This window comes from Acartia tonsa, chromosome 1 (genome assembly GCF_053477335.1).
Source record: "Acartia tonsa isolate MP-2025a chromosome 1, ASM5347733v1, whole genome shotgun sequence".
NCBI lineage: Eukaryota > Metazoa > Arthropoda > Copepoda > Calanoida > Acartiidae > Acartia > Acartia tonsa.
Genome location: NC_137260.1, coordinates 2,244,558 through 2,271,744, shown reverse-complemented (window position 1 = coordinate 2,271,744; position 27,187 = coordinate 2,244,558). Strand labels below are relative to the sequence as shown.

The window sequence follows — 27,187 nt, the reverse complement described above, 5'->3', positions numbered from 1 at the left end:
GATAGATAGATAGATAGATAGATAGATAGATAGATAGATAGATAGATAGATAGATAGATAGATAGATAGATAGATAGATAGATAGATAGATAGATAGATAGATAGATAGATAGATAGATAGATAGATAGATAGATAGATAGATAGATAGATAGATAGATAGATAGATAGATAGATAGATAGATAGATAGATAGATAGATAGATAGATAGATAGATAGATAGATAGATAGATAGATAGATAGATAGATAGATAGATAGATAGATAGATAGATAGATAGATAGATAGATAGATAGATAGATAGATAGATAGATAGACAGATAGATAGATAGATAGATAGATAGATAGATAGATAGATAGATAGATAGATAGATAGATAGATAGATAGATAGATAGATAGATAGATAGATAGATAGATAGATAGATAGATAGATAGATAGATAGATAGATAGATAGATAGATAGATAGATAGATAGATAGATAGATAGATAGATAGATAGATAGATAGATAGATAGATAGATAGATATATAGATAGATAGATAGATTTATGTGATGGAAATAGAGTAATAATATTATGTAACTAACCATCACTATCCTTGGTGTTGATATCAGCTCCATGTTCTAATAAGAGCTGCACAACATCAATACGTCCATACTCTGCTGCCTTCATAAGACTGGTCAGTCCTAGATATAAATATATTAGATTTATTATATACTGTGTAGTTTAGAGTAGAGTTATAGATATACAGGGAAATATATATAGAATAATATGATTTTTGTAGTTTATGTATAGTAAGATGTATAGATAAATATGATGGAAAAATGGTATTAATCAATACTATGTATATAACCTTTATCATCCTTGGCGTTGACAGCAGCTCCTTGTTCCAATAAGAGCTTCACAACATCAGTCTTTTCATTACTTGCTGCATGCATAAGACTGGTCTCTCCTAGATATAAATATATTAGATTTATTATATATTGTGTAGTTTATAGTTGAGTAGGGAGTTATATATAGAAGAGTATAATTTTGTAATATATGCATAGTAAGATAGATAGATAGATATATCTGATGTAAATATAGTATTATAATAATATTATGTAACTAACCCCATTTGTTCTTGGCATTGACAGAAGCTCCATGTTGTATTAAGAGCTTCACAGCATCATGGTGTCCGATCCATGCTGCCCTCATAAGACTGGTCCATCCTAGATATAAATATATTAGATTTTTTTTATATATTGTGTAGTTTATAGTAGAAATATAGATACATAGGGAAATTTATATAGAAAAGTATAATTTGTAGTTTATGTATAGTAAGATAAATAAATATATGTGATGGAAATATAGAATCATAATTATATTAATGTAACCATTATCAGCCTTGGCGTTGATGTCAGCTCCATGTTCTAATAAGAGCCTCACAACATCGATATGTTTCTCCTCTGCTGCCGTGATAAGACTGGTACTTCCTAGATACAAATATATTATATTTATTATATTGTGTAGTTTAGAGTAGAATTATATATACATAGGGAGTTATATATAGAAGAGTAAAATTTTGTAATATATGTATATTAAGATAGATCGATAGATGTATGTGATGTAAATATATTATTATAATAATATTATGTAACTAACCATAATCAGCCTTGGCGTTGATGTCAGCTCCATGTTCTAATAAGAGCTGCACAACATCAGTATATCCATTCCTTGCTGCCCAGATAAGACTTGTATATCCTAGATATAAATATATTAGATTTAGTATATATTGTTTAGTTTAGAGTAGAGTTAGAGATACACGGGGAGCTATATATAGAAGAGTATAATTTTGTAATATATGTATAGTGAGATAGATAGATAGATATATATGATGGAAATATAGTATTACAATAATATTAATGTAACTAACCATAACTATCCTTGGCGTTGATGTCAGCTCCATGTTCTAATAAGACCTCCACAACCTCAGTACGCCCATTCCTTGTTGCCCAGATAAGACTGGTACTTCCTAGATATAAATATATTAGATTTATTATATTGTGTAATTTAGAGTAGAGTTATAGATATACAAGAAAATGAAATATATATATTAAATAATATGATTTGTTGTTTATGTGTATAGTTTTATATTTATATATATATATATATGTTGATATAGTTCACATAGAATGAACAAAAGTTTATTTGTAAAACATCATGTTTTATGCATTAAGCAATCTTCAGTTACAATTTAATACTGACAATAATATTAGAATTAATAGATTTTTTCAATTAAATTTAGAGGATTTTTTAAAATATTGAAATTACAAATAAACATAATTTTTAAAAAATCTATCTTGAAATGGCAGTATCAGGTATCATTAGCAGCCAGGTCTTAAATCAGAAGGAACTTGTCTCTGTGTCTGAACTTGCTGTTGATCTCAGACCTCTTGTTGAGCATGGTGACGTTATTGTTGAACATGATCTTCACCTTCTCTAGGTTGCAGAGTTTGCATGCACCGGAGCTAGGGTTGTAGGTTGGTGCTTGCTGCAGGATGGACCATCTAATATCAAAATTAGTTTAATTTCGTTTTAATGACCAAATGAATGATGATAGGCTGGTTTTGTGCTCTGCATTGGCATTGTTAAAGGATGACTTGTGACCAGTAAATCTTTCTTTAAAAGTGTTACCAGTCAGGCCAATGTATGTGGCAGGTTTGACTACATTGATGACTTCTGCTTTGTAGACCAAGGAAGACTTCAAGCACTGGCCTCCAACGGGTCACACAGCTTGGCCACCACGGCAGTTGCACAATCTTGCAGGTTGAGTGTTTGCAGCAGCTGTATCTTTAAGTAAGAATTTGTTATGTCCAGCTATGATGGCTTTGATGATAGGCATACAACAATAAGACACTTTAACTGTAGAACGTTTGAAGTACTGTTGAAGAGGTGTGTTCTTAAAATGTTTATCAATCAGTAGTAAGAATTTCCTTGCAACATTAGTTTTCACTGTTTGACAGAAAGGAGGGTTAAACCAAATAACCTTTCTTCTCCTGCACCTTGTAGTAGGATGACGTTGTTGGTTGGGTGAGTAGGTGAAGTCATCATTGTAGCCAGCTGAATTCAATGTATTTTTGAAAGGTATTTTCTCGGCTTCAAAGATCTCTCTTGAACTTGAAAGTTTGGAAATTCTACTTGAAACCATTTTGGGAATTTCTTTCTTGATGTTAGCAGGATGGTTAGATTTTGAGTTTATGTAGCTGAGATCAGTATTTGGTTTCTTAAAAGGTCGAAAAGTGTTGGCTTTCAGGTCAAAAAAGGCATCCAAAAATTCGGTGCTTGTTATATTGCATTCTATTGTTACTTTCAGTCCTAAATCTTTAAAAAGTTGAAAAACTCGTTTTCTTACTTGTTCAACCTGTGGACCAGAACCATCAAGGACAGCAAGACCATCATCTCGGTACAGACAAATTTGAGGTTGTTCAATGATGTCACCCAGCTTGCTAAGGATGTAGAGACCAACCAGTTCACAACATTCAGCACCATCAAAACTTCCCATGGTTATGTCAAAGTTTGATTGTGATTTTTTGATCCAAGGATCTTCATTCAGGTACAAAAATGATTTCCTAGTGTTTTGTAAAGCTTTGAGTTCCACAGATGTAAAATTATGGTACTGCTTTGACCAGTTGATAACAATATCAAAAAGTTCCTTGCTGATTGAAGGGTAAAAAGAGACAACATCAAATTTGAAAAATGTTAGCTTTGTCTTATTTTGTAGGCCACTGAACCATTCAATAACCTGATCAGAATTTTGCCAAAGGTTAAGATTTGTTGCTGATTTAACTTTGCTGACTGCAGTTTCAAGGATGGTTTTACTGACTTTACCAACATTTGACTTAGCAGGATTGAGAAGTCTGTACTGCTTTCTATCAGGAAAATTCGGTTTGTGATCTTTAACAGTTACAAAGGCTTCTTGTTTTATGTATTCATCAACCCTATCAGCTATACCCAACGTAGATGTAAGTTCAGCAGCTTCTTTATTTACATTGTCAACATCAGATTCGTCAGCTTTCTTGAATTCACTTGTCACATTGTTATGCAGAATTGTTTTATATTCATTAATAGGTACTGTGTACAAGTTTCCAGTTTTATCAGATTCAATGATGATGTCTTTAGAATTATTTAATTGTTTTGATTGTTCTTTGTAAAGATGTTTGGAATTTATTGTTGACTTGCCTGAATTCAATTGATGTAATAAGCTTGTAAACATCTTCATCAAAGGCTTTCAACTATATATGTTGATAGATAGAAAGGTAGCTAGGTAGATTATATATGATGGAAATATAGTATTATAATAATGTTATGTAACTAACCCCATTTATCCTTGGCATTGATGTCAGCTCCATGTTGTATTAAGAGCTTCACAACATTAGAGTGTCCATTCTGTGCTGCCTTCATAAGACTTGTAGCTCCTAGATATAAATATTAGATTTAGTATGTATTGTGTAATTTAGAGTAGAATTATATATATATAGGGAGTTATATATAGAATAGTATAATTTTGTAATATATGTATAGTAAGATAGATAGATAGATATATATGATGGAAATATAGTATCATAATAATATTAATGTAACTAACCATAATAGCCATCAGCCTTGGCGTTGATATCAGCTCCATGTTCTAATAAGAGCTGCACAACATCAGAGTGTCCATACCTTGCTGCCTTCATGAGACTGGTATATCCTAGATATAAATATATTAGATATTGTGTAGTTTAGATTAGAGTTATATATACACAGGGAAATATATATAGAATAATATAATTTTGTAATATATGTATAGTAAGTTACATAGATATATGTGATGTAAATATAGTATTTTAATAATATTATGTAACTAACAACTATTAGCCTTGGCATTGATATCAGCTCCATGTTCTACTAAGAGATTAACAACTTCAGCATTTACATTCCTTGCTGCCCAGATAAGACTTGTATATCCTAGATATGTATATATTAGTAGAAATATAGATACACAGGGAGTTATATATACAGGGTGCGGCAAATAAAACCGGACATTTTCTGATTTGTAAACAAATGTACATAAAATCATCAATTTTAAAGATTTTATTGTATTTTAAAAACTGGAGAGCAGACTAGGTATATGACTATTAGATTATTTGATAAAATCGCCGCCAGCCTCATTCACCGCCTCTACCCGCCCCCTGAACCACCCTCAGGCCCCAGTCACAATGACCCTGTCCAAGCTGGCGAAGATCTCCTTGATATTGGCAATGAGGAAGGTCTTGGTGGCATGAGTACGTCTATTGGTTCATGCTTTAATGTAGCTCCAGGTCCAATAGTCCATTAAATTAACATTGAGGCTGCTGAAAGGCTACATCTCTTTAGGACTGTGAGTAACCGTAGGTTCCAAAATTACTCATCTTTCATGCTACCCTTCGACACAGCGGCTCTAATTTGGGCCACAGTTGAGCTAGAACAACATACTATACCTTTTTGGAAATGCCATGGAGATTTGTTGGTGCAATTCATAGTCTAAAATATTTTCAAGGTTGAAAACCAAGAATTTTTTAAGATCTTTGAAGTTTTTGACCTCTTAAAATCTGCCTGTTTCACTTTGCCTAAATACCAAGGCCAAGCCAACTGGAATTGCGAGGTCTAGTCTTTTCTATCGTCTTACTTATGTATCTAGCAGTATCTCCAGCAAGTTTCATAAGTCTATCCCACCTACAATGATGATGTCAGATTTAGTGGGCCCATGGCAAGAATTCAGGGTAAACTATCAGTGCAATTTGAATCTGCCTTGTTGAACATAGGCGCGGCTAGCTTAGGTTACACATCCTTTATTGTCCAAAGATTTTTATGGGCAAAAAAGTCATTACCTAAGCTTTTTATAGAAGGGCCAAACGTCCTGATCAGTCAAGTAGTTTTGGCTTTGGGCACTATGACCATTTTTAAAAAGTCCAGTTTTATTTGCTGCTTCCTGTAGAACAGTATAATTTTCTAATATATGTATTGTAAGTTAGATATATAGATATATGTGATGGAAATATAGTATTATAACAATATATAAATATATTAGATTTATTATACATTGTGTAGTTACGATTAAATTTATTCTTGGGAAGTTTAGAGTAGAGTTATAGATACACAGGGAGAAATCTAGTCAAACCTTAAAAAGTCCCATATTGTGTATTAATGAAAGATAGAAAGTTAGATAATAAGATTGATATATTAGAAAAATAAACAAAGGCCTTGTACAATAATAACAAAAGAAATACTTTAATTTTATTATTATTATGTATTTAATTTGATAAAACACTTACAATAAAGAAATATGACATAATTATATAAAAACATAAAATTAAATAAAGTAAATTTTAATTTTTTTTTATAAATCGGAATAAGTTTTTAAAGTGTAATTTGGATTTAATCAATTAACATGTCTAGTGAGGCCAGAGGTCTTCGTTGTTTATTTCCATATTGGAGGATTTGTTGTCTGAGAGCAGGGAGGGATCTGAGAAGATTAACGGTTGATGTAAGTGAGATGCCAGAGATGTCGAAAATGTAAAGGATGATTCATCCGTATTTACAGACCTGGTTGAGGTACCAGTTATGGTACTGTGTACTGTGTGATGTGGTGCTGCAGGGTATAGTGGTCTTACTGTAGCAGGTGGTATGATTTTGTTTTTTTTATGGCTGCAACCCAGCTTAAAGGGAGTGTGAACATAATAATTTCTCATCTGATTATCAAATCTTAACATTTTCTAAGCACCTTTCACTACACTGATCAACCAAAAACGTCCTATTAACAAAAATATCCAGGATTAATGCCTTGATTTTATGGTATTTTGGGAGGTAAAAAGGAAAAAACAGGAAAAATCTGAACGCTTTTGTTTCTTATAATGTTTGCAGGGATATTTAACTTGTCATACATAGTTTAAACAATTTACTAACTGTTAAGGATTTATTTTATGATATAAAATTGTCAATTATTTAAAATAATGATATCCTTTTTTATTGTGTTGGACAATAAATAACCAAAATGAGGAAAATTAGTTTCTACTTTTATCAGACTGTTTATAAAGAAATATTGCACCTTTATAATTTACAAATTTGTAATTACAGGTGGGCAAGAGATAGGCCAACTGAAGTTACTTGGATACTAATAAAAAAAAACCTGTTTTTAGCTTTGTTATTGTATTTGATTTCAAATAAGAATATTGCTTATTTCATCAATTTCTAAGTAACTAAACATTGGTTAAAGGCAAGGATTATGTTAAAAGGTAGCTTAACCGTCAGGAAAAATAGAGAACTATGTCAAAAAGTTTAGTTTTAGCTATAGAAGGAAAAAAAGACAATTAACTGCACATTTATATAGTAACGGATATTTTTTCCCCGTTCTTGTATGTAGTAAAAATCAGCGGAAAAAGCCATTTTTTAAGGAAACGAGAGAGAGTTTTGTCCTATCTTTGAGATTATATGAATGAGATGATGTTAAGGTTTGATAATCTGATGAGAAATTTTCTCGTTCACAGTCCCTTTAAAAGGATTCTGAGTCCTTGCTGTTTATGAGGGGTAGAGAGGGGACCTGCTTTTGGTAATGGTCTTGAGGTAGGAGGATAGGGTGTTGGAGGCTCCTTTTGTAAGGTGGACCAGGTCATGGGTCCAAAAATCGACCAAAAATCGCGGATGGGGGGATAAATTCAACCTTATCTATCCTTAACAGGGGATGAAAAGCCATATATTTAATAAGAAAAAGAATATATTCACATTGATATATTTATATATATATATAAGGATAGATAGATAGATAGATAGATAAATAGATAGAAGAATAGATGGCTAGCTAGAATGATAGATTAATATGAATTTTAGATTTGTGAATAGATGAACATAAACATAAACAAACTTACCATCTTCATCAACATCATTAATATTTGTTCCATTATTAATGTAATATTCTACAATCTTGAGTAGTCCTGCCTTTGATGCATCAATAATATTCCCTTTACAAAACATTTTCTATTATTGCTATATTACAAAACATTTCTATCATTTTCTGTGTGTGAAAGAAAGAGGGACATAACTCAGTGACTTTTTAACTGAGAGTTGGAATTTTTTTAATATCTCCATCCTGGCAGGCACAGGGTTAAAAGGGTTAAAAAGGAGTTTATTTTATAAGATAATCTGATAATTCAATTTGTTTTTATAAATAAGTACATAATGCTTCAAAGAATATAAAAGATGATTAAATTATATATTAAGATATATAAGTTGGAAAGAATTTTGATGTTAGAGGTAGATTTGAAATCTGCATCAAATGTTAAGGATTTTTTATAAAATTCTTTTTTTGTATAATTCTTTATCTAAAAGCGGAAATACAATTAATTAATTTTGACATCTGTGATTGGTGGATTGAAAACTATCTGCGCTTTAAATTAGAGAAGCTTAAGTTTTGTACATCATTCAACCAATTAGAGCGCAGGCAGTTTTCAATCCACCTATCACGGATGTTAAAATTATCTAACTTAAAGTGTATTTGCGCTATAAAAAATCCTTAAAATTTGATTCAGATTTCAAATCTACCTCTAATAATAAAATTCTTTATAAAAACTTATGTATCTTATTATATATATGGAATTACCTGCATTATTTATAACATTCTCATAATCTTCATATTCCTTCTGGTATTAAAAAAAATTTTATTATTTAGCATGTATAATAAGGGAAATAAGTTTTCCGGAATTTTAATGTAGGGAGTAGATTTGAAATCTGCATCAAATTTTAAGGATTTTTTATAAAATTCGTTTTTTGTAAAATTCTTTATCTAAAAGCGGAAATACATTTTAAGTTAATTAATTTTGACCAATAGGATAGGTGGATTTTAAACTACCTGCGCTCTAATTGGTTGAATGATGTACGACATCCAATCAGAGCGCAGATTTTTTAAATCCACCAATCACGGATGCCAAAATTAATTAACTTAATTTGTATTTCCGCTTTTAGATAAAGAATTATACAAAAAACGAATTTTATAAAAAATCCTTAAAATTTGATGCAGATTTTAAATCTACTCCCTACATTACAATTCCGGAAAACTTATATCTCTTAATGTATAATTACTCTATAGTTGTTACACTTTATATAAAAGAGCTTGAAAGATACTACTGATGGCAAAATTTTACACTTAAAGCTATTTTACTTTATGAAGAGAAAAATTTAAGAATACAACTAGATTATTGTTAGATTTATTTTCACACAACACATTTTAGGTTTATGATAATTAACAAAAAAAATCTTACTTTCATTTCCCCATTCAAAGTGCAGTTATATGCTCTGCAATTAAGTAATTTTTTTTTAAAAATAATAAATTATTATTACAAAAAATTTTTCAAGTACCTTGAGATCTCTAACACATCAACAGCGGATAATCTGTCCTAAAATAAGTAATTTAGAAAAAAAAGAGATAGGACCACAAGTAGCAAGGAAATAAAAAAACTTACAAAAGATTGTTATTTTCTAATTATCAAATTTGTTGCCCTTTAAAATAGAAGTCATAAGACCACATTTATTGAAATTGTTTTTCCTATGACAGCAACTGTAGGTTGTTCTTAATTGATTCAAAGCTGTTTTGAGTGTGCATTCAGCAAAAACCTTACTCTCAGATTTGTAAATATTTTAAACAAAATATATTTCAACTAATAAAAGTAACATTACAAAAGTACAAATATTTAAATACAAACTTACTGGATATTCTTTCAGCAATCCACTTTCATTGAAATATGTTTTGAAGGGCTCATTTACTTTTATACACACATTGTCATCATAGCACCCTTTTGTCTCAGGATAATGGGTTACTGAGAAGTAATCATACGGGGTCTAAAAAGATATAATTTTATTTCATTAATAACAAGAATGACCTGTAGGTATGACACTTATTATACCCAATATGATGTTGCCAAAATAATTCAAAAAATATAAAAAAATCTAAGAACAATTTTTGTTCATTATGAACTAAAAACTTAAACAAATGTTTTCAAATAGATAAAATAATAAAATCAACTAGTTCTAAGATATATCTTAAAACAATACAAATTTTTAATCTCAAGTCTGAAACTGATATAATAAACTTACCTGGTGTGTCTCTCCCTGAGTTTCATTTTTTACTGACATTGTTGAATTTTTTATAACTAATTCATGTATTATTTCAACATACTGATCACGGTCAGGTCTAAAAATAGATAATATTTGAAAATTGAAATCATTATATTTCAATCACAAATTCTATCTCTATCCAATTTTAAACTATTCTAATTCAAAATATTTTCCAAATTATTCATAAAAATATGCTGTTTTAAATTAAAAGCTTATTGTCACAGCTTTAATATGCATTGTAAAATATATTTTAAGAATAGACAATTTTGGATCGTAGCTTTACAAAATATGTCCCAAATGATTGCTACAACTTGGAAGTATTCAGAAATAATAATAGTTCAATTCTTAAATGGCTAATCAAATTCTACCTCAATATTAAAGTATCTATTTTTCTTAATTTATCTAAGACATTAGTTATTTCCCTTAGGGTTAATAAAACTGTTATACACTTGCAAAGATGTTATTTGAAATTTTGGACCACACATTTCATATTTTCTGCTGCCAACATCCCCCCTCCCCTGCACTACCTCTCCCCTAATAAATGGTTATTTTTTTGCTTTTAATAACCTGTTTTGTTCATGTATAAGACCAAATAGATGGGCAATCTCATGAAGAATTGTTGTTCCTAATAATATATTTTGTTATAAAACTTTTTTTCATAAACTACTATTATTCTATTAGTTTTAATAAGTTCAATTTCTTTACAAATCTACAGTGGAAACAGTTTGCAAATGTAGGATTTCCAAACGTCAGAGTGAACAAATGCAGAAGTCCTAAACGTTTGAGTTGGACAAACCCATGAGTGGGACAAATGTTGGAGTGGACAAATGTAGTATTTTTGAGACAAACATCGGAATGGACATTTTGATAGTAAAATGCAGGAGTGTCTATTACATTTTTTTTTAAGTTTCAACATTATTTGTCTAGGTATTTCTACACAGGTCCGATTAGGTTAAGATATGAATATACAAATAAGCCCCCCGCAGGGGTTAGGAATTTTAAAAAACCTATAACATATTTGACAGAGAAAAAATGTGAGATGTTTTAGTATAGAGAAATGTTCTGTTTGTTTCAAACCTTGCCATTAGATAGAACTTACTTACTTTGGAAAAACTGACAGACCAATTTTAAAAATTCAGCCTGTGAAAAAAGATATATATTTAAGATCTTTTTGTTTTGAAAATGTTATTTTACATGTATTGATACCAACTTGGATTATGTTAATAAGTTTCTGTTAAAAGATTTTTTTCCGAAAATTTTAATAAAATTTATGGATCTACTGCAGTTCATGGTAAAATATTGCTGGTAACAAATGCTTCCTGTTTCCTGGCAATATTACAAGATTCCTGAATCAAGCATAACAAAAAATATTTCTGGAGCCACTAATGTTTAACTTTCCTGGTTGCCAGCAACTTATGCATAATCCTGACCACTGCAAGGTTTGAAATATTCCTATTTAACCCTTACAGGTCGGGCACCAATTTGCACCTTAATTGATTGGGGGGGGCTAATTTAGCCCCCCCTCTATCTCGGCTCCTGTAACAGATAGAGACATATTTTTTTTTCTGGTGGTTCATGTGCATTTTTAGAGAAAATTACTTTTTGTAGGCATAGCAGCCTGACCGCTCCTTAGCTGCTTTTAAGAGACCAGCTAAAATATTAAAACAGCTTTAGAGCGACCAATTTTAAAGCTAGGATTACCATATTTTTTTAGGTGGTACTTTTTTTTCATAACAAAAAATTTACTTTTTCTGGCCATCAGCAAAAACCAGCAAATAATGGAAACTGCCATTTTTGGGGGTTATGGCAGTAAAACGGCAGTCGGCAGCACCAATTAATATTTTTATCTGTTTCTTATCACAATAAAAGACTAGATCAAAAATTTTGTTGTTTTTAAAATTCAGCGGCTAACAGCTTGAAAACGGCAAAATTACAAAATCGGACAAGGAGTGGTCAAACGGTCATTCAAATCAGTGGTTAGGGAGATCTTAATTGAGAAACAAACAAATATTGCTACATTGTTAAGAATTAAAAGCCGTTAGAAAGCTTATGACCTAAGCTTTCCATTTATAGTTTAAAATGTTGATAAAAATTGTTTTCAGGGGTTGTACCATCTCCCCAAAGTCAAATGACCATGCCAACCACCGCTCTTTAGACGATTTTTTGACCAATTTCTAGTAGCAAGATCTTAATGGGACCAAGACAGGCATCAAACTCATTGCCATAGCTTTCATTTGCAACAATAATATTTTGAAAAAAGTTTTTAGAGGTATTTTTTAGGAAGATGAAAAAAATGACTGAAATTCCCCCTCTTTACCCTAGTTTCCAATAATAAAATCAAAATTCTGTTTGAAAGATTGATGTTTGACTGAATTAGAAGTTGTTTTTGCTATGGTTTTCATAGTTATAGTTTATTTTGTTGTCTTTTTGGTTTTCATAGTTTCAGTTTACTTTGTTGTCCTTTTTTCGTTCCAAAATCTTAAAATAAACTTAGTAAGATTCAATAATCATATATTGAACAGAAGTTCTAATAAAATTAAAATTTCTGTTTTTCAAACAATTTATCCCCTCTTTTTCTCTACCCCTCCACTAATTATTATGTATTCAAACCCCTATTTTAAACCATCGTCTAACAATTATACAAGGTTTAGTCTTATCTACAACAGGTTAAATTCAGTTAATTTTTATTTAGTTACTTGCTTATCTTTTATTAAGATTTATAAATTTATGTTTAATGAATAATTTAAGCTTCATTGAAAAGATTTATATTCAAAATGTTAATTCAACACAAGATGTTTCTTTACTTAAGGATATTTATTTTAGTTCTCTTAATTGCAATTCAATTAATATAAGTACTTACAATGTAGGTAAAGCATCAATTAACAAGTTTAAACTTAAAATTAACGCAATGCTTAAAACTAAACCTGATATATTGTTCATTCAGGATATTAGGTTAAATAATAAAGAAATTATTTTTAGCAAAGAAGTTCGTTTTAATATGGCTGGTAGCTATATATCTTATTGCAATAGTTCAAAGGGGGAGAGGGGTGTAGCAATTTTAATCAAACAAACACTAAAATATGAAATAATTAAAAGCTTTTACTCCACTGATGAAAATATTTTGATTTTAGATTTAAAAATAAATGAATGTAGAATTTCATTGATTTCATGCTATGGGCCAACTCAAAATAACAACAAAAATTTCTTTAAACAATTAAGGGAAAAAATATTGAGCATTGGAAATACATTTTACATAATTGCAGGGGATTTGAATGCAATACCTACGACTATTCAACCAGAACAAGGTCTCGAGCACATAGACTTGATAAATACAAAATCATTGCCAAATTTTGAGCATTGTAAAGAACTTTCTTTGTGGGTAGAAGAAAATTTTTGTGTAGACTTATTTAGATTGCTTCATCCGACTAAATTAGAATTCAGTTATGTTCCTTTCTCGAAAACAAAGGAAAACAGAAGTAGAATTGACAACATTTTAATTTGTCCACAGCTTGCAAATATATTTAAAAGTTGTTATTATGAGCCATTAAAAGCGTCTATATTTGACCACAAGCAAGTTTTTTTCAACACTTATCAAAATACTTCTAAACGTGAATGTACTATAAATTCTTCATTATTAGATATTGATGGTCTTACTGAGTGTGTCCGAATCGATGTTTACGAGCTGGTTCTACAACACTGTGATGTTCCTAACAAGCTACATCTACAAGACATCATTTCTCAGATAAGTTTAGCATTTAGATTAAAGAATGACCTAAGTTTGACAGACTTTAAAAACGATAGGCTAATATTATTCTGGATTGAACAAAAAGATAGGGCTATAAATTATCTCTTTGATTTACTTCCCCCTTTAAATGACTTGTACGAAATGCCTTTAAATATTAGTCATGATGCTTTCCTTGAAGTGTTATTAAACTGTATTAAAAACTCTATAATAAGCTTTCAATCCAACTTTCTTAAGAGCTGTAGAAGAATACAAAAAGATTTGTCAAAATCATTAAACGCGTTGAAGTGTGGAAATGTCAAGGATGAAACTGTACTTAATAAAATTATTGATATTGAAAATAGTCTGTGCAAAATGGAGGATGAAGAGAATTATCGTAGGTTAGAGAATTCTGGGTATTTCCACATTTTAAATGCAGAAAAGGCTTCAAAGGCATTTAGTAGTTTGCTAAAAAATTCAAAAAAAGCTGACTCTATCTCACAAATAAAGAATGACTTAGGTGAATCTTTTACCTGTGAAAAAGAAAGAAATGAGTTTTTAACAAATCACTTTAAAAGTAAATTTGGCACAGCCTTTATTTCCAATTCTTCTCTCTTTGATTTTTTAGGCAATAATGTAAATCACCCAAAAATAGTAGAACATAAATTAAATAATACCGATAGAGAAAAATTAGAGGCGGACATCACTATTAATGAATTAAAAGAGTCACTTAATTCAGCTAATTTAAATTCTAGTGTAGGACCAGATGGTATTCCTTATAGAATGTTGATTAAGTTTTGGGACATTGTAAGCTATCCTTTAATGAGAGGTTTTAAAGAGATGATTAATAAAAAACAGTTAAGAGGCATGCTAAGATGTGGTAAAATTAGACTTATAGCCAAAAAAAATGCTGACCTTTCAAAAATTAAATCTTGGAGAACAATTTTTTGTCTATCTACTGTGTATAAAATTTTCTCTGGGGTTATTGACAATAGGTTAAAAAAAGTAATTGACAGAATAAATATAAGATCACAAAAAGCCTATTCTTCTAAATACACTATTCAGGAAAATTTGATTCAAATTTATGAACTTATTTCTAAAACTTTAGCTTCCAACTCGTCTCTAGCAATTGCATTAATTGACTTTCACTCAGCCTTTGACTGTATTGGACATAAATATTTAAAAGATGTATTAGAATTTATGAATTTTGGCCCCAATATGATAAACATGATTTTAACTTGCATGAATGATAGATTTGCCCACATTCTGACTGATACTGGAATAACACCTAACTTTCCCATGAAAGTTGGTTATATGCAAGGTGATAGGCCTAGTCCTAACATATTTAAAATTGCCCTAACCCCTTTATTACTTACTATTTCAATTAACAATGAAATTGCAATTCCAAGAGCTATACCTTTTAAATTGACCGACACAGATATACAGCCAGACCCTGAATCAGCATTTGCCGATGATTGTAATGTTGCATTTACTCCTACAGCCATTGCTTTAAGAACTATTTTTCAAATTCTTACCTACTTTGCTCAAGTTTCTAATTTAAGAACCAATGTTAACAAAACTAAAATTTGTATTATAGGTAGGAAGCCACCAAATGATTTTTTTCTTGAATTGGATTCAATTGGTATTGATTTGGTTGATGATTTTGATATTTTAGGTTTACATTTTGATTCAAAACTGTCTAATATGCAAGATAATTGGAACAAAATTGTCACTAAAATGTCAAAAGTTAGAAATTTTTGGGCACTTTTCTACCTTACTACACCTGGAAGAATTGCAATTATTAAGGGATTCATGTTACCGTTACTGAATTATGTAGGGGCAGTTGTCTTTCCTTCTGAAGAAATTATTTCACAAATTGAAAATATCATTATTTCTTTCTTAAGTCAAAGTAGACCAATTGCAAAATCTAAAATCTTTTCAAGTGTTGAAAATGGAGGTTTAGGAATACCAAAAGTAATAGATTTTTTACGCTCTTTAGATATTTTAATGTATAAAAAATCTTTATCTATAGTAGATACTTGGTCTTTAGAAATAAAAAATACGAGATGTCAAGCAAATGATCCATTTTATTTCAATGAAAAATTAGATAAGAATATTAATCCCATTTTATCTAGAATCATTGAATCATATACAATATTTTCAAATTCATTTTGGCTAAACCATGACAACATAAAAGACATGAGAATTTTTAAAAATAACTTTTTTTGCAATAATGAAAAACAAATTGTAAGTAGGGTAATTTTTACAGAAACAACATGGTTACGCTATGAAAATGATATAAAGTTAATTTGTTTTGGAGACCTTCTAAATACTGATAATTTATGTCTAGATTATAGAAACTTTAACATCAAATCAAAGGTCAATTTCAATTACATGGAATATTTGAGACTTAGGGGATTTGTTCAGCACAATATTGCTATATATAGGTGTAAACTTTCTAAACCCCAAACTAAAATTAGTTCACTATTTTTAAAGCCAAAAGTAAAGTCAAAACATTTTCGTTACTTCTTATCGAATGATGATCAGAGGATAGAAAAGTGTAAGTCTTATTTAAATAGGTATAACTGGGCGAAAATCAGAGAATTTGACATAGAGAGAGAGCGTAAATGGCAGAGAGTATGGACTTTGTCCTTTATTCCAATAAATATACGAGAATTCTCGTTTAAATCTATAAACAATTATAACTATTTTAATGCTAATATCGCTAATTTTAGGCCAGAGTCTCCAGATTGTACACTTTGTATACTAGACCGGAATCTACCCGCACCCAAAGAAACTGCCCAGCACTTTTATCTGGACTGTCCTGTCACAACTGATATTACTACCAACTACTTTACAGACTTTCTACATAATATTCAACTCAATTTTGACGCAAGCTGGCTGTTAGTAGGAGTTCCAAAAACGCTCACAAGTAAAATGATAACTGTTTTAAATATTGAAATTATACTTGTGTTATATTTCATCTTTCAGTCAAGACTGAAAAAAAAGCTTCCATTAAATTCAAATCTACTTGAATTTATTTCCTTTCAAAGGAAATTTTTGCTTAAAAACAAACAGTATAAACAAGGATATGAAAAATTAACAACAATTCAATTTGACCCTGGATAAATTTTATTCCTACTCTGTCTGTTATTCAGCTGTAGGGTAAATACCTAGGTAAGGGACCAGTCGATAATGATCCTTCATTAATCCTCTGGCGACTCTTAAACCTAACAGGGTCAGAGCTGTCTACTATCAGAATACCTGTCCTTGCCCCACTCATCTTAATTCAGTCTGCCAAGCACATCTTATATGTGATACACTATTTCTTTGAGGCTTTATTGATGACTGGGCTCAGGGAATACCACAGGATATCTGACTTAAATTAAAGGGGCAATAACAAGGTAAGGGACCAGTCATCCTCTGGCGACCCTTGTACCTAACAGTGTTAATAAAACTGTCCATGCCCCTCCCTTACTTATTCAGTCTGCTAATCACATCTTAAATGTGATCCATTATTATTTTATGAAGACGTAAATTATGACTGAACAAAGGGAATGTCACAGTATGTAAAAATCTTTTCTTATAACCAATGTAATTTTGATATGATATTCTTTAATATATGTGTACATAAATAATTTATATCCATTTTTTTTTATATTGTGAATGACTTTTAAAATAATATTGATAAACTTTAAATGTAATTTTTGTATGTAAATGATAAAGACAAATAAAGAATCAAATAATAAAAAAAAAAAAAAAAAAAAAAAAAAAAAAAAAAAAAAAAAAAAAAGAAGTTGTAAAGGCATAATGTAATTAAATTCAGTTTGATCAAATATCAATACATTGAGTAATAAGATATAATATCTTAGATAATTTTTAAAGGAAAATAAGATACTTGTTATTTAACATTAAATGAAACATAAGAATTACCATTGTTTTCAAAGCATTGTGCATCACCAAGATTTAATGTAGGTAAACCTCTTTTTACTTTAGATCCTGAAAATGGCAAAACAAATTTACACTTTTAATCATTCTGCTCTGAAGCCCCTATATACAAGTCTGGGCTTTTAATATTAATTTTATCTATGCACATATATTTGATAATAAAATTTGTTATCATATTTTGTTAAAGTTAGTCAAAAAATTTCTGGTTCTTAACAAAGATTAAGCAATTTTCCCTTCCCCCCCCCCCCCCCCCAATTAAGGTTTATATTTGGATAAGACTGTTTAGAGTTAATTTTTTTAAACTATAAAACTAGTTAATTTTTCATGATTTATTTATTTTCAGCATGTCTAACTACATGAGAATTACCTATAGTTGCCCAGCATAAATGTCTCATCCAGTTTGTAACTTCTAATTTTTGTTCTAGATTTAATTCTGAATTCAGGTCTAGATCAATAAATCTCATGCATCCTAAAGTAATAGGTAAGATGAATTAGTGATGATAATAATATTTGTAATTTCTTCTAGACCTTAGTAAAATAAACCAGTTTTGTTAATTAGATAACTCCTACTCTTTACAATTCGGCTTTTTAGGAATTAATTTCTATTTAAAGTATTTATCATTCTCCTATGGTTTTATTATAATTAATTTACAGCCCTATTCTAAGCATAAAAATAATATTTGATAAGATTTTTATGAACATATGTCATTTCAAGGCCAAAAAATATAATTTGTGAATGTGACAATTAATGCCTAAGCTTCAATAATCAAACAAATATCTATTATAAACTCTTATTTACATCACAAAAAGCCCAAATAATAAATGAGATTTGTAGACCTTATAGAAAAATGTTTTGCCTGTCTATTGGGTCCATTAAATTCTTTAGTAAATAAATACAGTTTTCAGTAAAAATAACCATTGAAGTTTCTTTTTTAAATTGTAACTAATAGATCACAAATTGACAAAAATTAACAAATAGTTATGCTTATCTCCAAAATGTAACAAATAGAATTGATTGAAAAAAGGAATACAATATAATCAATAGATGTCACAATAAAATGATAATTGCATAACATGAAAAGAATGAAAACGTACTTACAAATATGCTTCAGTCAGTTTATTCAACTTCAAAACAATACAGTTAAAAATACATTATTGTTTCTTGTGTTTAAAACAAATCTGTTACATTGCATTGTTCTTTTATTGACTTTTTTTTAGTTAACCCTTTAAAGCCAAATATTATTTTTGGATAAAATGATATTTCAGCATATAAAATTGACAAAATCATACATGAAATGCAATATTTATTAAAAGTGAAGTGTGCATGATTGATTATGTTTGGGCTAACTAATTAATAAAATTTCAACTTTCCTATTGACAAAGTGATCTTAGGATTTTTTTGTAGTTTTTTTTCCTTAAAAATATATTGCTATATTAATGAAAATTGTATTACTGGGCTGATTTATTAGACATTATGAATACCTATACATTTTACAATATAATTCTTTATTATTCTTCCCTGTTGTGAGAAAATTTTATTTTAAATCATGTATCAAGTGACAAAAATATTTAGGCAAAGTAAAAATGTTATATATAAATTTACATATACTATATAACAGTGCTTTAGGAAACAGAATAGAAATTGCCCATGGTTATTTCTGTATATTTCTTTAACGTCAAATTTTAATTTTCCCCAATTTTATTCTATGAAGCATCCTTAATCACTAATATTTACTGAGAAATATGGGTGTTAAAAATTAAACAGAATTACATGATTACAAATATTTACGTGAATATGATTATTGAGTTAAGCTAAGGCTTCTACACATGGATGCTACAAGATCAGTATTAGCTTTCTATACCCTTCAAAGTTTTCATAATTGTTTTTGTAAATATTTTATCAGATATAAAACCTTCTGGAAGTTGTGACTCCACTATTTCCATTTGTCTTCTGACTAATTCTTTATCTTCAGCAGTAAATCTAAAATATAAAAAATATGACATACACATCCCACCAGAAGGCGTGTTAGGTTAGAAAAAAACCCAGCAGAAACGGTTAACACAGGATGTACTGGGACCTTATGGTGAGTTCTGAACATGCTTTCCTTAAATTGAATTAGCACCTTCCCATAGTAGAAAATTTTAAAATTACTTTTGGTGATCGAATTTTACTTTTATTTTTAGACTACCTTCACCTAACCTGCTTTTTTGTCTTATTTTGACTTTCATGTTCATCATAAATATTGTAAATATTAAAAGATTTGGAGTCAAAGGTAAATCATGGATTTAAAATCATCTTATGTGCATCCACACTCAAACAGTCCTAGGATGGTACATTGGACTGTAAATCACAGTGCTCATCCAAGTTCCATAACCAAGTTATTTTATTTGTTGGCACAAAACCTTTTGAGTACATTAATGGAATTTAATTAGTTTAAGTGTCCAAACCTTTTCACTAATAATCTATAGAAGGAGTAATTTTGTTTACAATAATTGAGGTTGTATAACAATATATCATTCAGTGCCATATCCCTTAAGATCCATGCAATGTTACCCATTTTTTTATTTACAACATATTACATATTAAATATATCAATAGCTGTAATCTTTTTATTCTTATACTGAAAGGAAAATTATTGCAGGGAAATTTTTCAAAGAATCCATGGTGTCCAATAAAGTTGCTAAACACTGCTACCATCAAATATATGCCACCTTGATCTGGAGGTTGACTTAAACATTTATATTGTTTTAAACTAATATTTTTAGTTTTGTTTAAATTCTTTGCTGAAGTAAAAAAAACTCAATTAAGATGACCCTGTTTACTTGCATCCTAGGATGCTGTTATTTATGAATTCCCACTTGTGTATAGTTACAACATTTGCAATCAAAATTTTTATGACTTTATTGTTTAAAAACAGAAAATTAGGTTGAATATTGCAAGAGTAGTGGCATTCAACCAGCAAAAAAATAGCAAGATCTATTGGTACCTATTATTTTGCAATTTATGTTTTTACTTATTTTAATAAAGTAAATTCATATATTTTTTTGTATTACAGAAAATATTAATTTGCTTTTCACTTCAATTTATTTTGTTACCTATATCTATCTGGATGAATCTTAAATCTATATCCAATGATTCCACCAGTCCATCTATAACTGACATCTCTGAAAAATCAATTGATTAAATGTACTTGATCATAATTGTCTTTTTAGATAAATTCAATATTGTCATACCTAATCATACTTTCTCCATAGTCATATTCTTCTATATCTGTATCTATAATAGGTTTAGTTTCAAAGAAAAATTATTTTGATGACAAATTTAAAAAATACAAGTAGATATCTTAGAGAAAAAATTTTAAAAAACCTTTGTTTTCAACATCAGAAGATTCAGTCAAAAAACTAAAAACTTCATTATCTAAAATATAATTGTTTTAACTATAAAATAGGTATTATCCTCTTAGAAATTTTTTTTTCAGTATTGAAAATTTGAGTACCCCACCCCCCCCTGACAGCGAACTATGAACTTTGGCAGCAGCGCTCAGCTCCCTAGCCTGCCTAGCTGCAGCGCTCGGCCCCCTTGCCTGCCTAGCCGCAGCGCTCAGCCCCCTTGCCTGCCTAGCTGCAGCGCTCGGCTCCCTAGCCTAAAACCAAACCTAACCTAAAATAGTTGTTCGTCGAAGTCGGGGGGAGGGGGGGGGGGGTACAAAATTGAAAAAAATTGAAAAAAAAATTTCTAAGAGGATAATGCCATAAAATATAAAAAATAAAATAAAACACATTAAGAGAATTGTTTAATGTTAAAATTTTATATTTCAAATTTTGATATTGTATTATCTATTTATCAACAATATCTGTAAATACATTATGCATTTGTAATAAAGTTTTACTTAAAAATTATTTAAAATAAAATTCAATTATTCATTTTGAATTAAAGATTAACATTAAAAACTTAAAATTAATTGGTTGGAGGGGGGGGAGGGAGGGAGATACTTCTACATTATGAGACAACTCCATCCAAATTCTTTTAGTGAACCAAGAATTATTAGGACATGGTCCATCAAAATTTATATTTATTAAATTCCACTTGACATGTACTAACTACTGGCACCTAGTTTCTACAAGAAACCTTATCATAGCTATGCAACTCTGGGGAGCTAATCTGAGCTAATATATGTAAAACTTTAAAATAGTAGTAAATATACCTGTTACTACTCCATTTTTAAAAACCACAGGGTACTTTTCTCCAGAACTTTTGATTATTTGTCCATAGCCATGAGGTTTACCATTCAGAATTTGTCCAGCATACACTAAGCCATCATCAAGTGTTAACCCAGGTGAAGTCTAAATTTTTATTTCGAGTATGGCTGTGAAACCGATTAACCCTTAACTGTCGGTGACCCTAGCTGCACCTTTATTGGTCAGGGAGGAGGGGGGCATTCAACGACCCCCCCTCCTCTTATTATCTCAACTCCTATAAGAGCTAGAGGGCTAAAAAAATTTGAAAAAGTCATCTGTTTGATAATGAATTCCTGGAACCTGAAATTGACTAGAACACCTGTATTTCATATTAGGATGTACTACTAGAGGATATTTTAGTAATTTGGTAAGATAAAATGCTTTGTTTAAGTTAAAAAAAGATATCATACCCATATTTAAAAAGTCACTCAGTTATAGCTCTCTTTCTTTTACACACAGAAAATTAGAAAAAACCAGAAGGGGGGGAGGAGGGCATTTGGATCATTAAGGGTAAATATCAAGTGGATGGGAACCTGTTCTCAACCACACTGAAAAATCATGCATTGTATCGTGATATATCCAGTTTTCTATGAATATAAAAATTTACAATCAAAATATTAAAAACAGTTTTTTTAGCCTATAACTTTTGAATCTGGTGGCTATCAAAATTGGTTTAAATCTTATAATTGTACATTTTAATATTCACAGAGAGATGTTTATAATATGATGCAATTAATAGCTATTCTACCCTCTTCATAAAGCACACACTTTTTTATAATTGATAAAAAGTGATCAAATTTTGCAATGATGCCATAACAAGTAAATAAGCAAAAAAAAGGAAGCCAAAAAAATTTAGATAAAAAGTATCCATTTTATAAATACACTCACACACTTCAGACATTGTACATATCTTTTACATGTACAGGGTGGGGCACATAAATCCGGACTTTTTTTTAAACGGCCATAGCGCCAAGACTACTTGACCGATCAGAACGTTTGACCCCACTATGAAAAGCTTAGGTAAATTAACCTTTTAACCCATAAAAATCTTTGAACAATGTAGGACGTATACTCCAAGCTAGCCGTGCTTATGTTCAACAAGGTTTATTCGGACTGCGCCCGTTGCTCATGAAACTTGCTGAAGGTACTGTTAGATACTCAAGTGAGGTACTAGTAATGACTAGAGCTCCCAATCCCAACTAGCTTGGCCGTAGTACTCCAACCAATTGACATGTGGCAGATTGTGAGATGTCAAAAAGGACAAAATCTTGAAAATTTCACGGTTCTTGTCTTCAGAGGCCCATATGGAACCTTGAATCTCGTTTTAGACTATGGGTTGCGACAAACCTAGCTAAATTTTCTTGCCAATTCCAAAAGATATAAAACGTCGTTCTAGCTCAACTGTGGCCCAAATAAGAGCCACCGTATCAAAGGGTAGCTTGAAAGATGGTAATTTGGATCCTGCAGTTACTCATGTACCTAAGGAAATGTGGCCTCCCAGCAGCCCAGATCTTAATCCATTGGACTATTGAGCCCAGGGCTACTTTAAAGCACGATCCAATAGACATGCTGATACTAAAAAAGATATCCCTCATTGCCACTATGAAGGAGAAATTCGCCATCTTGTACAGGGACATGATTACCAGGGCCTGCGGGAGGTTCAGGGGGCAGGTAGGGGCGGTAATTGAGGCTGGCAGGGATTTTATTGAATAATCTAACAGTCAAATTGACGATTTTATGTTCATTTGTTTACAAATTAGAAAAAGTCCAGATTTATGTGCCCAACCCTGTATATACATTAAGGTCTTTTTATAAAAGATAAAGTATCTGTTGCTAACATGATTGACAATATCCATAGTTAGGAAATATTAAGTAACATTTAAAGAAAAAAATATTGATTAAACCTGCTCTAGGACAGAGATCTGTATCAAATCAAAATTCTCATCTTTCCAGCATCTAAAAAAAGATATTTTAAATATTGGCACTTCATCTTATCTACAAATGAAAAGCTTGTAAAAAAATATGTTTGGAAAGAATGCAACTCATAACAATGCAAAGTCATGACTTCCAGATAAAAGTTGTGCAATGAAAGTGTTGGTTTCTTAAAGATGTTTGGCTATGTATTTGATTCAGAATTATATCAAAAGAAACACCTTTGAGTATAACTTCAACTTTTAAAATTTTTATAGTGTCATATAAAATTTGTTGTTGTTAAAACAATGACCTTATAATTTGGTCAATTGGTATTCTAAAAGTCTTCTACTAAAGTTTTAATTATAATTTGATGAAAATCTTATTCTAATAATTTTCTTGTGTGCAAACATAAAACAAGGATGACAACATCCATAAGTAGTAAAGCACCAAAAAATCTTGAATGCTAAGATTACAAGGAGATTTAAAGAGCATTTGTTGAAATTAGTAATAAATCTATTTGAGATAAAAATCACAAAACCTTTCTCATTTATTTCTACAACATAAATATTTATACTTTGTATGATAAATGACAGACTATAGTCAAATATATTACCATCTTGATGCTCAGAATAATGAAAACTTTTAATTTTTATACTATTATCCACAAAAACTTTAAAAATCAAACCAGAAACACCAAAGATATTGGAAAATATTTGAATTAAATCTTTAAATAAAAATTCTTTAGAATAAAGTGGAATTAAATTTGTTACTTTTATTCAAAAATGTTTGAAAATTGTACAAAAACACAGAGACATGGGGAAATATGTGAAAAATATAAAAAAAAAGCCTAAAAGCTCTCCAAAAGCAGTCAGACGACCATGGATGTTTTATAGTTGATTATAATCAATGATGTGATTGTTGACAAGATGTTACAGCTGTGTATCTTGAATAGGAGCTGAGAAAATCACAATTCCCCCACAATATGTTTTACAGATAGAGAGATGGACATTTTAAATTATATAGTAGCTTTACTGTTAAAAAAAATATATCAATATATAATATGAATAATTTCTGCTGAGATCAAATAGGTTAAATTAATAAATACTTTATTTTAATAAAACAGTCATTTATAAAATGTATTATAATTTTGTTTTTGTTTTTCTAACAAACAAAAATGACCTTAATTCCAGCCCATCGTCTTGAAGAGTGAATATGAACTGTATAATCATCAACTTTTCTGTCCCATTTTCCTTCAATTCTGCTGAATATTTCCTAGGAAAATTAATCATATGAAGAATATTTTTGCTATTGTATCATTCAAAAGTTGATCCGTAAATAGCAAAGCACAAAAAGCGAATAGATGTTTAATGATCAGAGATAAGAAAATGATGAGAGAGAGTAACAGGATGTCTATGAGTCTGTGACTATATGAAGAGTAATAAAATGCTGTTTTTCAAAGTTGTATGCCGTCATATGCAATGTTGGTAGGGTGTCACAAATTTTAGATCTCAGTTTTCACAATTTAAAAAAATCATCTTTATATTATAGTACATGACAAAATCTTTCAAACATTGCTTTTATCTTATAGATAAAAAAAGTAAATCACATTGCAAAAACTGAGATCTGAAGTTTGTTTGTGTCATCCTTCAAACATTGTATATGACAGCGTACAACTTCCAGAAACTGCATTATATTACTGTCCATCTGTGACTGATTAATTTCGGGAGAGGGGGGTATTAGAGCAAATGTGGTTTTTACTTTGATTGACTATATATTGTAGAGTAGGCTTGCTATCCTGTACAACTGGTATTATCCTATTATAAGTTAATTATATATATGTGTGAGAATAGTTAGAATAGTCTTACTAATAATTAGGCTCTTTGAAGTATGGGAAAAAGTACACTGATAAATTTTTGTAGCAAAGGTTCTACTTGCAATGTGGCTCCTCTTAGGTCCTGTGAAGGTTTATAGCTATATTGGAGGAGGGTACTATGAACATTACTACATTAAAATATTTCTTTTTTAAAAGAATCTACTGATTGACATTTCAGTTACAGAGAAGATGGAGAATTCTATGTGATTACCTTTCACCAAGAGTCCAGTAATGATTTTCATCAGTATTATCAACTTTACATTCGAATGTGGTGATTTCACCTAAACATGTCAATTCTTTAAATGAATGAACTACTGTGTTCACAAGTTGCATGAAGTGCATTTAATGTGTTGAGGTCCTTGAAGTTGTAAACATTATTGTATAATATGTTAATCATGGGTTAGTAGTAAGACAAATAAAAGAAAAACTAAGTTTTAGTTGGTGGTTTACAAGAAAATATAATGAATGTTTAATTTACATATGTCACAAGAGAATGATTTTCAGTTTTTATATCTTTAAAATGTTAGAAAATTGAAATTTTTACAAATATATGCCTTATAAAATATAAAAATATAAAATATGCCTTGAAATTCTTAGAAACATAGTTTAAACCATTAACCAGGAAAATTATGTGGTTCACTGATTTTAAGTTCAAAGGCATTTCGTGCAACTACTCCTTTAGATACACAAATGAATAATACCTGCTTTTACTGTAACTGTTCCATAATAATGCAGATACTCTTGGCAGGACACTAAATATTATCATAAGGTCAAAATGTTAGTAGGATTTTCTATATGAAAAATGGAAACTACACATAGATCTATTTCTCTTTTTGTGTAAAAAAGGCCTAGAGATGAAGGTTGTTAAATGATAGGGATAGGGAACCAAAAAATCAGCTCAACCTTTTTATAGTCATAACTGTTATATACAAAACTAGAAGATGCAAATAGGACATTTTCACCCCATCACCCCCCATTAACTCAACAAGGGCAATATCTTTTAAGGTCAACTATTTTTTTCCTATTTAGCTGTAGTTTAAAACTTATTGTTGGTACTAAAACCTCTACAGTGTACACATCAGACAAATGTAGTCATAAAGTAACTTTGCTACTCAAATGAAACAAACCTTGGTATAAAAGTAAACATATTATGTTAACCCAAAGTGGGTCAAACTGTTTCATTGTGCAATTCTTCTGAAATATATTACAGGTATAGGAAATTAAAAGTAGAAATATCCAGGGATCTAAAGGGATAAGACAATAAACGATATAATGTACATCCTCAATAATAATACACAAAATTACCTCTTCTGTAGATTAGAATTAGTG

The 27,187-nt window shown here is 30.0% G+C and overlaps 1 protein-coding gene across 1 annotated transcript; it reads right to left on the bottom strand.

Annotated features, from left to right (window-relative positions):
- Window positions 1-578: 578 nt before the first annotated feature.
- LOC145319502 (uncharacterized) lies at window positions 579-27,048 on the bottom strand. Its single transcript, XM_080161704.1, has 25 exons — window positions 26,986-27,048; window positions 26,560-26,610; window positions 26,070-26,139; window positions 25,165-25,257; window positions 23,976-24,027; window positions 22,038-22,176; window positions 21,200-21,250; window positions 21,067-21,109; window positions 20,929-20,997; window positions 19,746-19,813; window positions 18,200-18,301; window positions 17,818-17,883; window positions 10,731-10,788; window positions 10,143-10,239; window positions 9,752-9,887; window positions 7,922-8,014; window positions 4,890-4,985; window positions 4,624-4,728; window positions 4,355-4,453; window positions 1,912-2,010; window positions 1,641-1,739; window positions 1,373-1,471; window positions 1,109-1,207; window positions 850-948; window positions 579-682 (listed from the first exon to the last, which is right to left on the bottom strand). Exons 1-25 carry the CDS (start codon window positions 27,038-27,040, stop codon window positions 579-581), a joined length of 2,142 nt encoding a protein of 713 aa, XP_080017830.1. The 5' UTR covers window positions 27,041-27,048.
- Window positions 27,049-27,187: the final 139 nt, after the last annotated feature.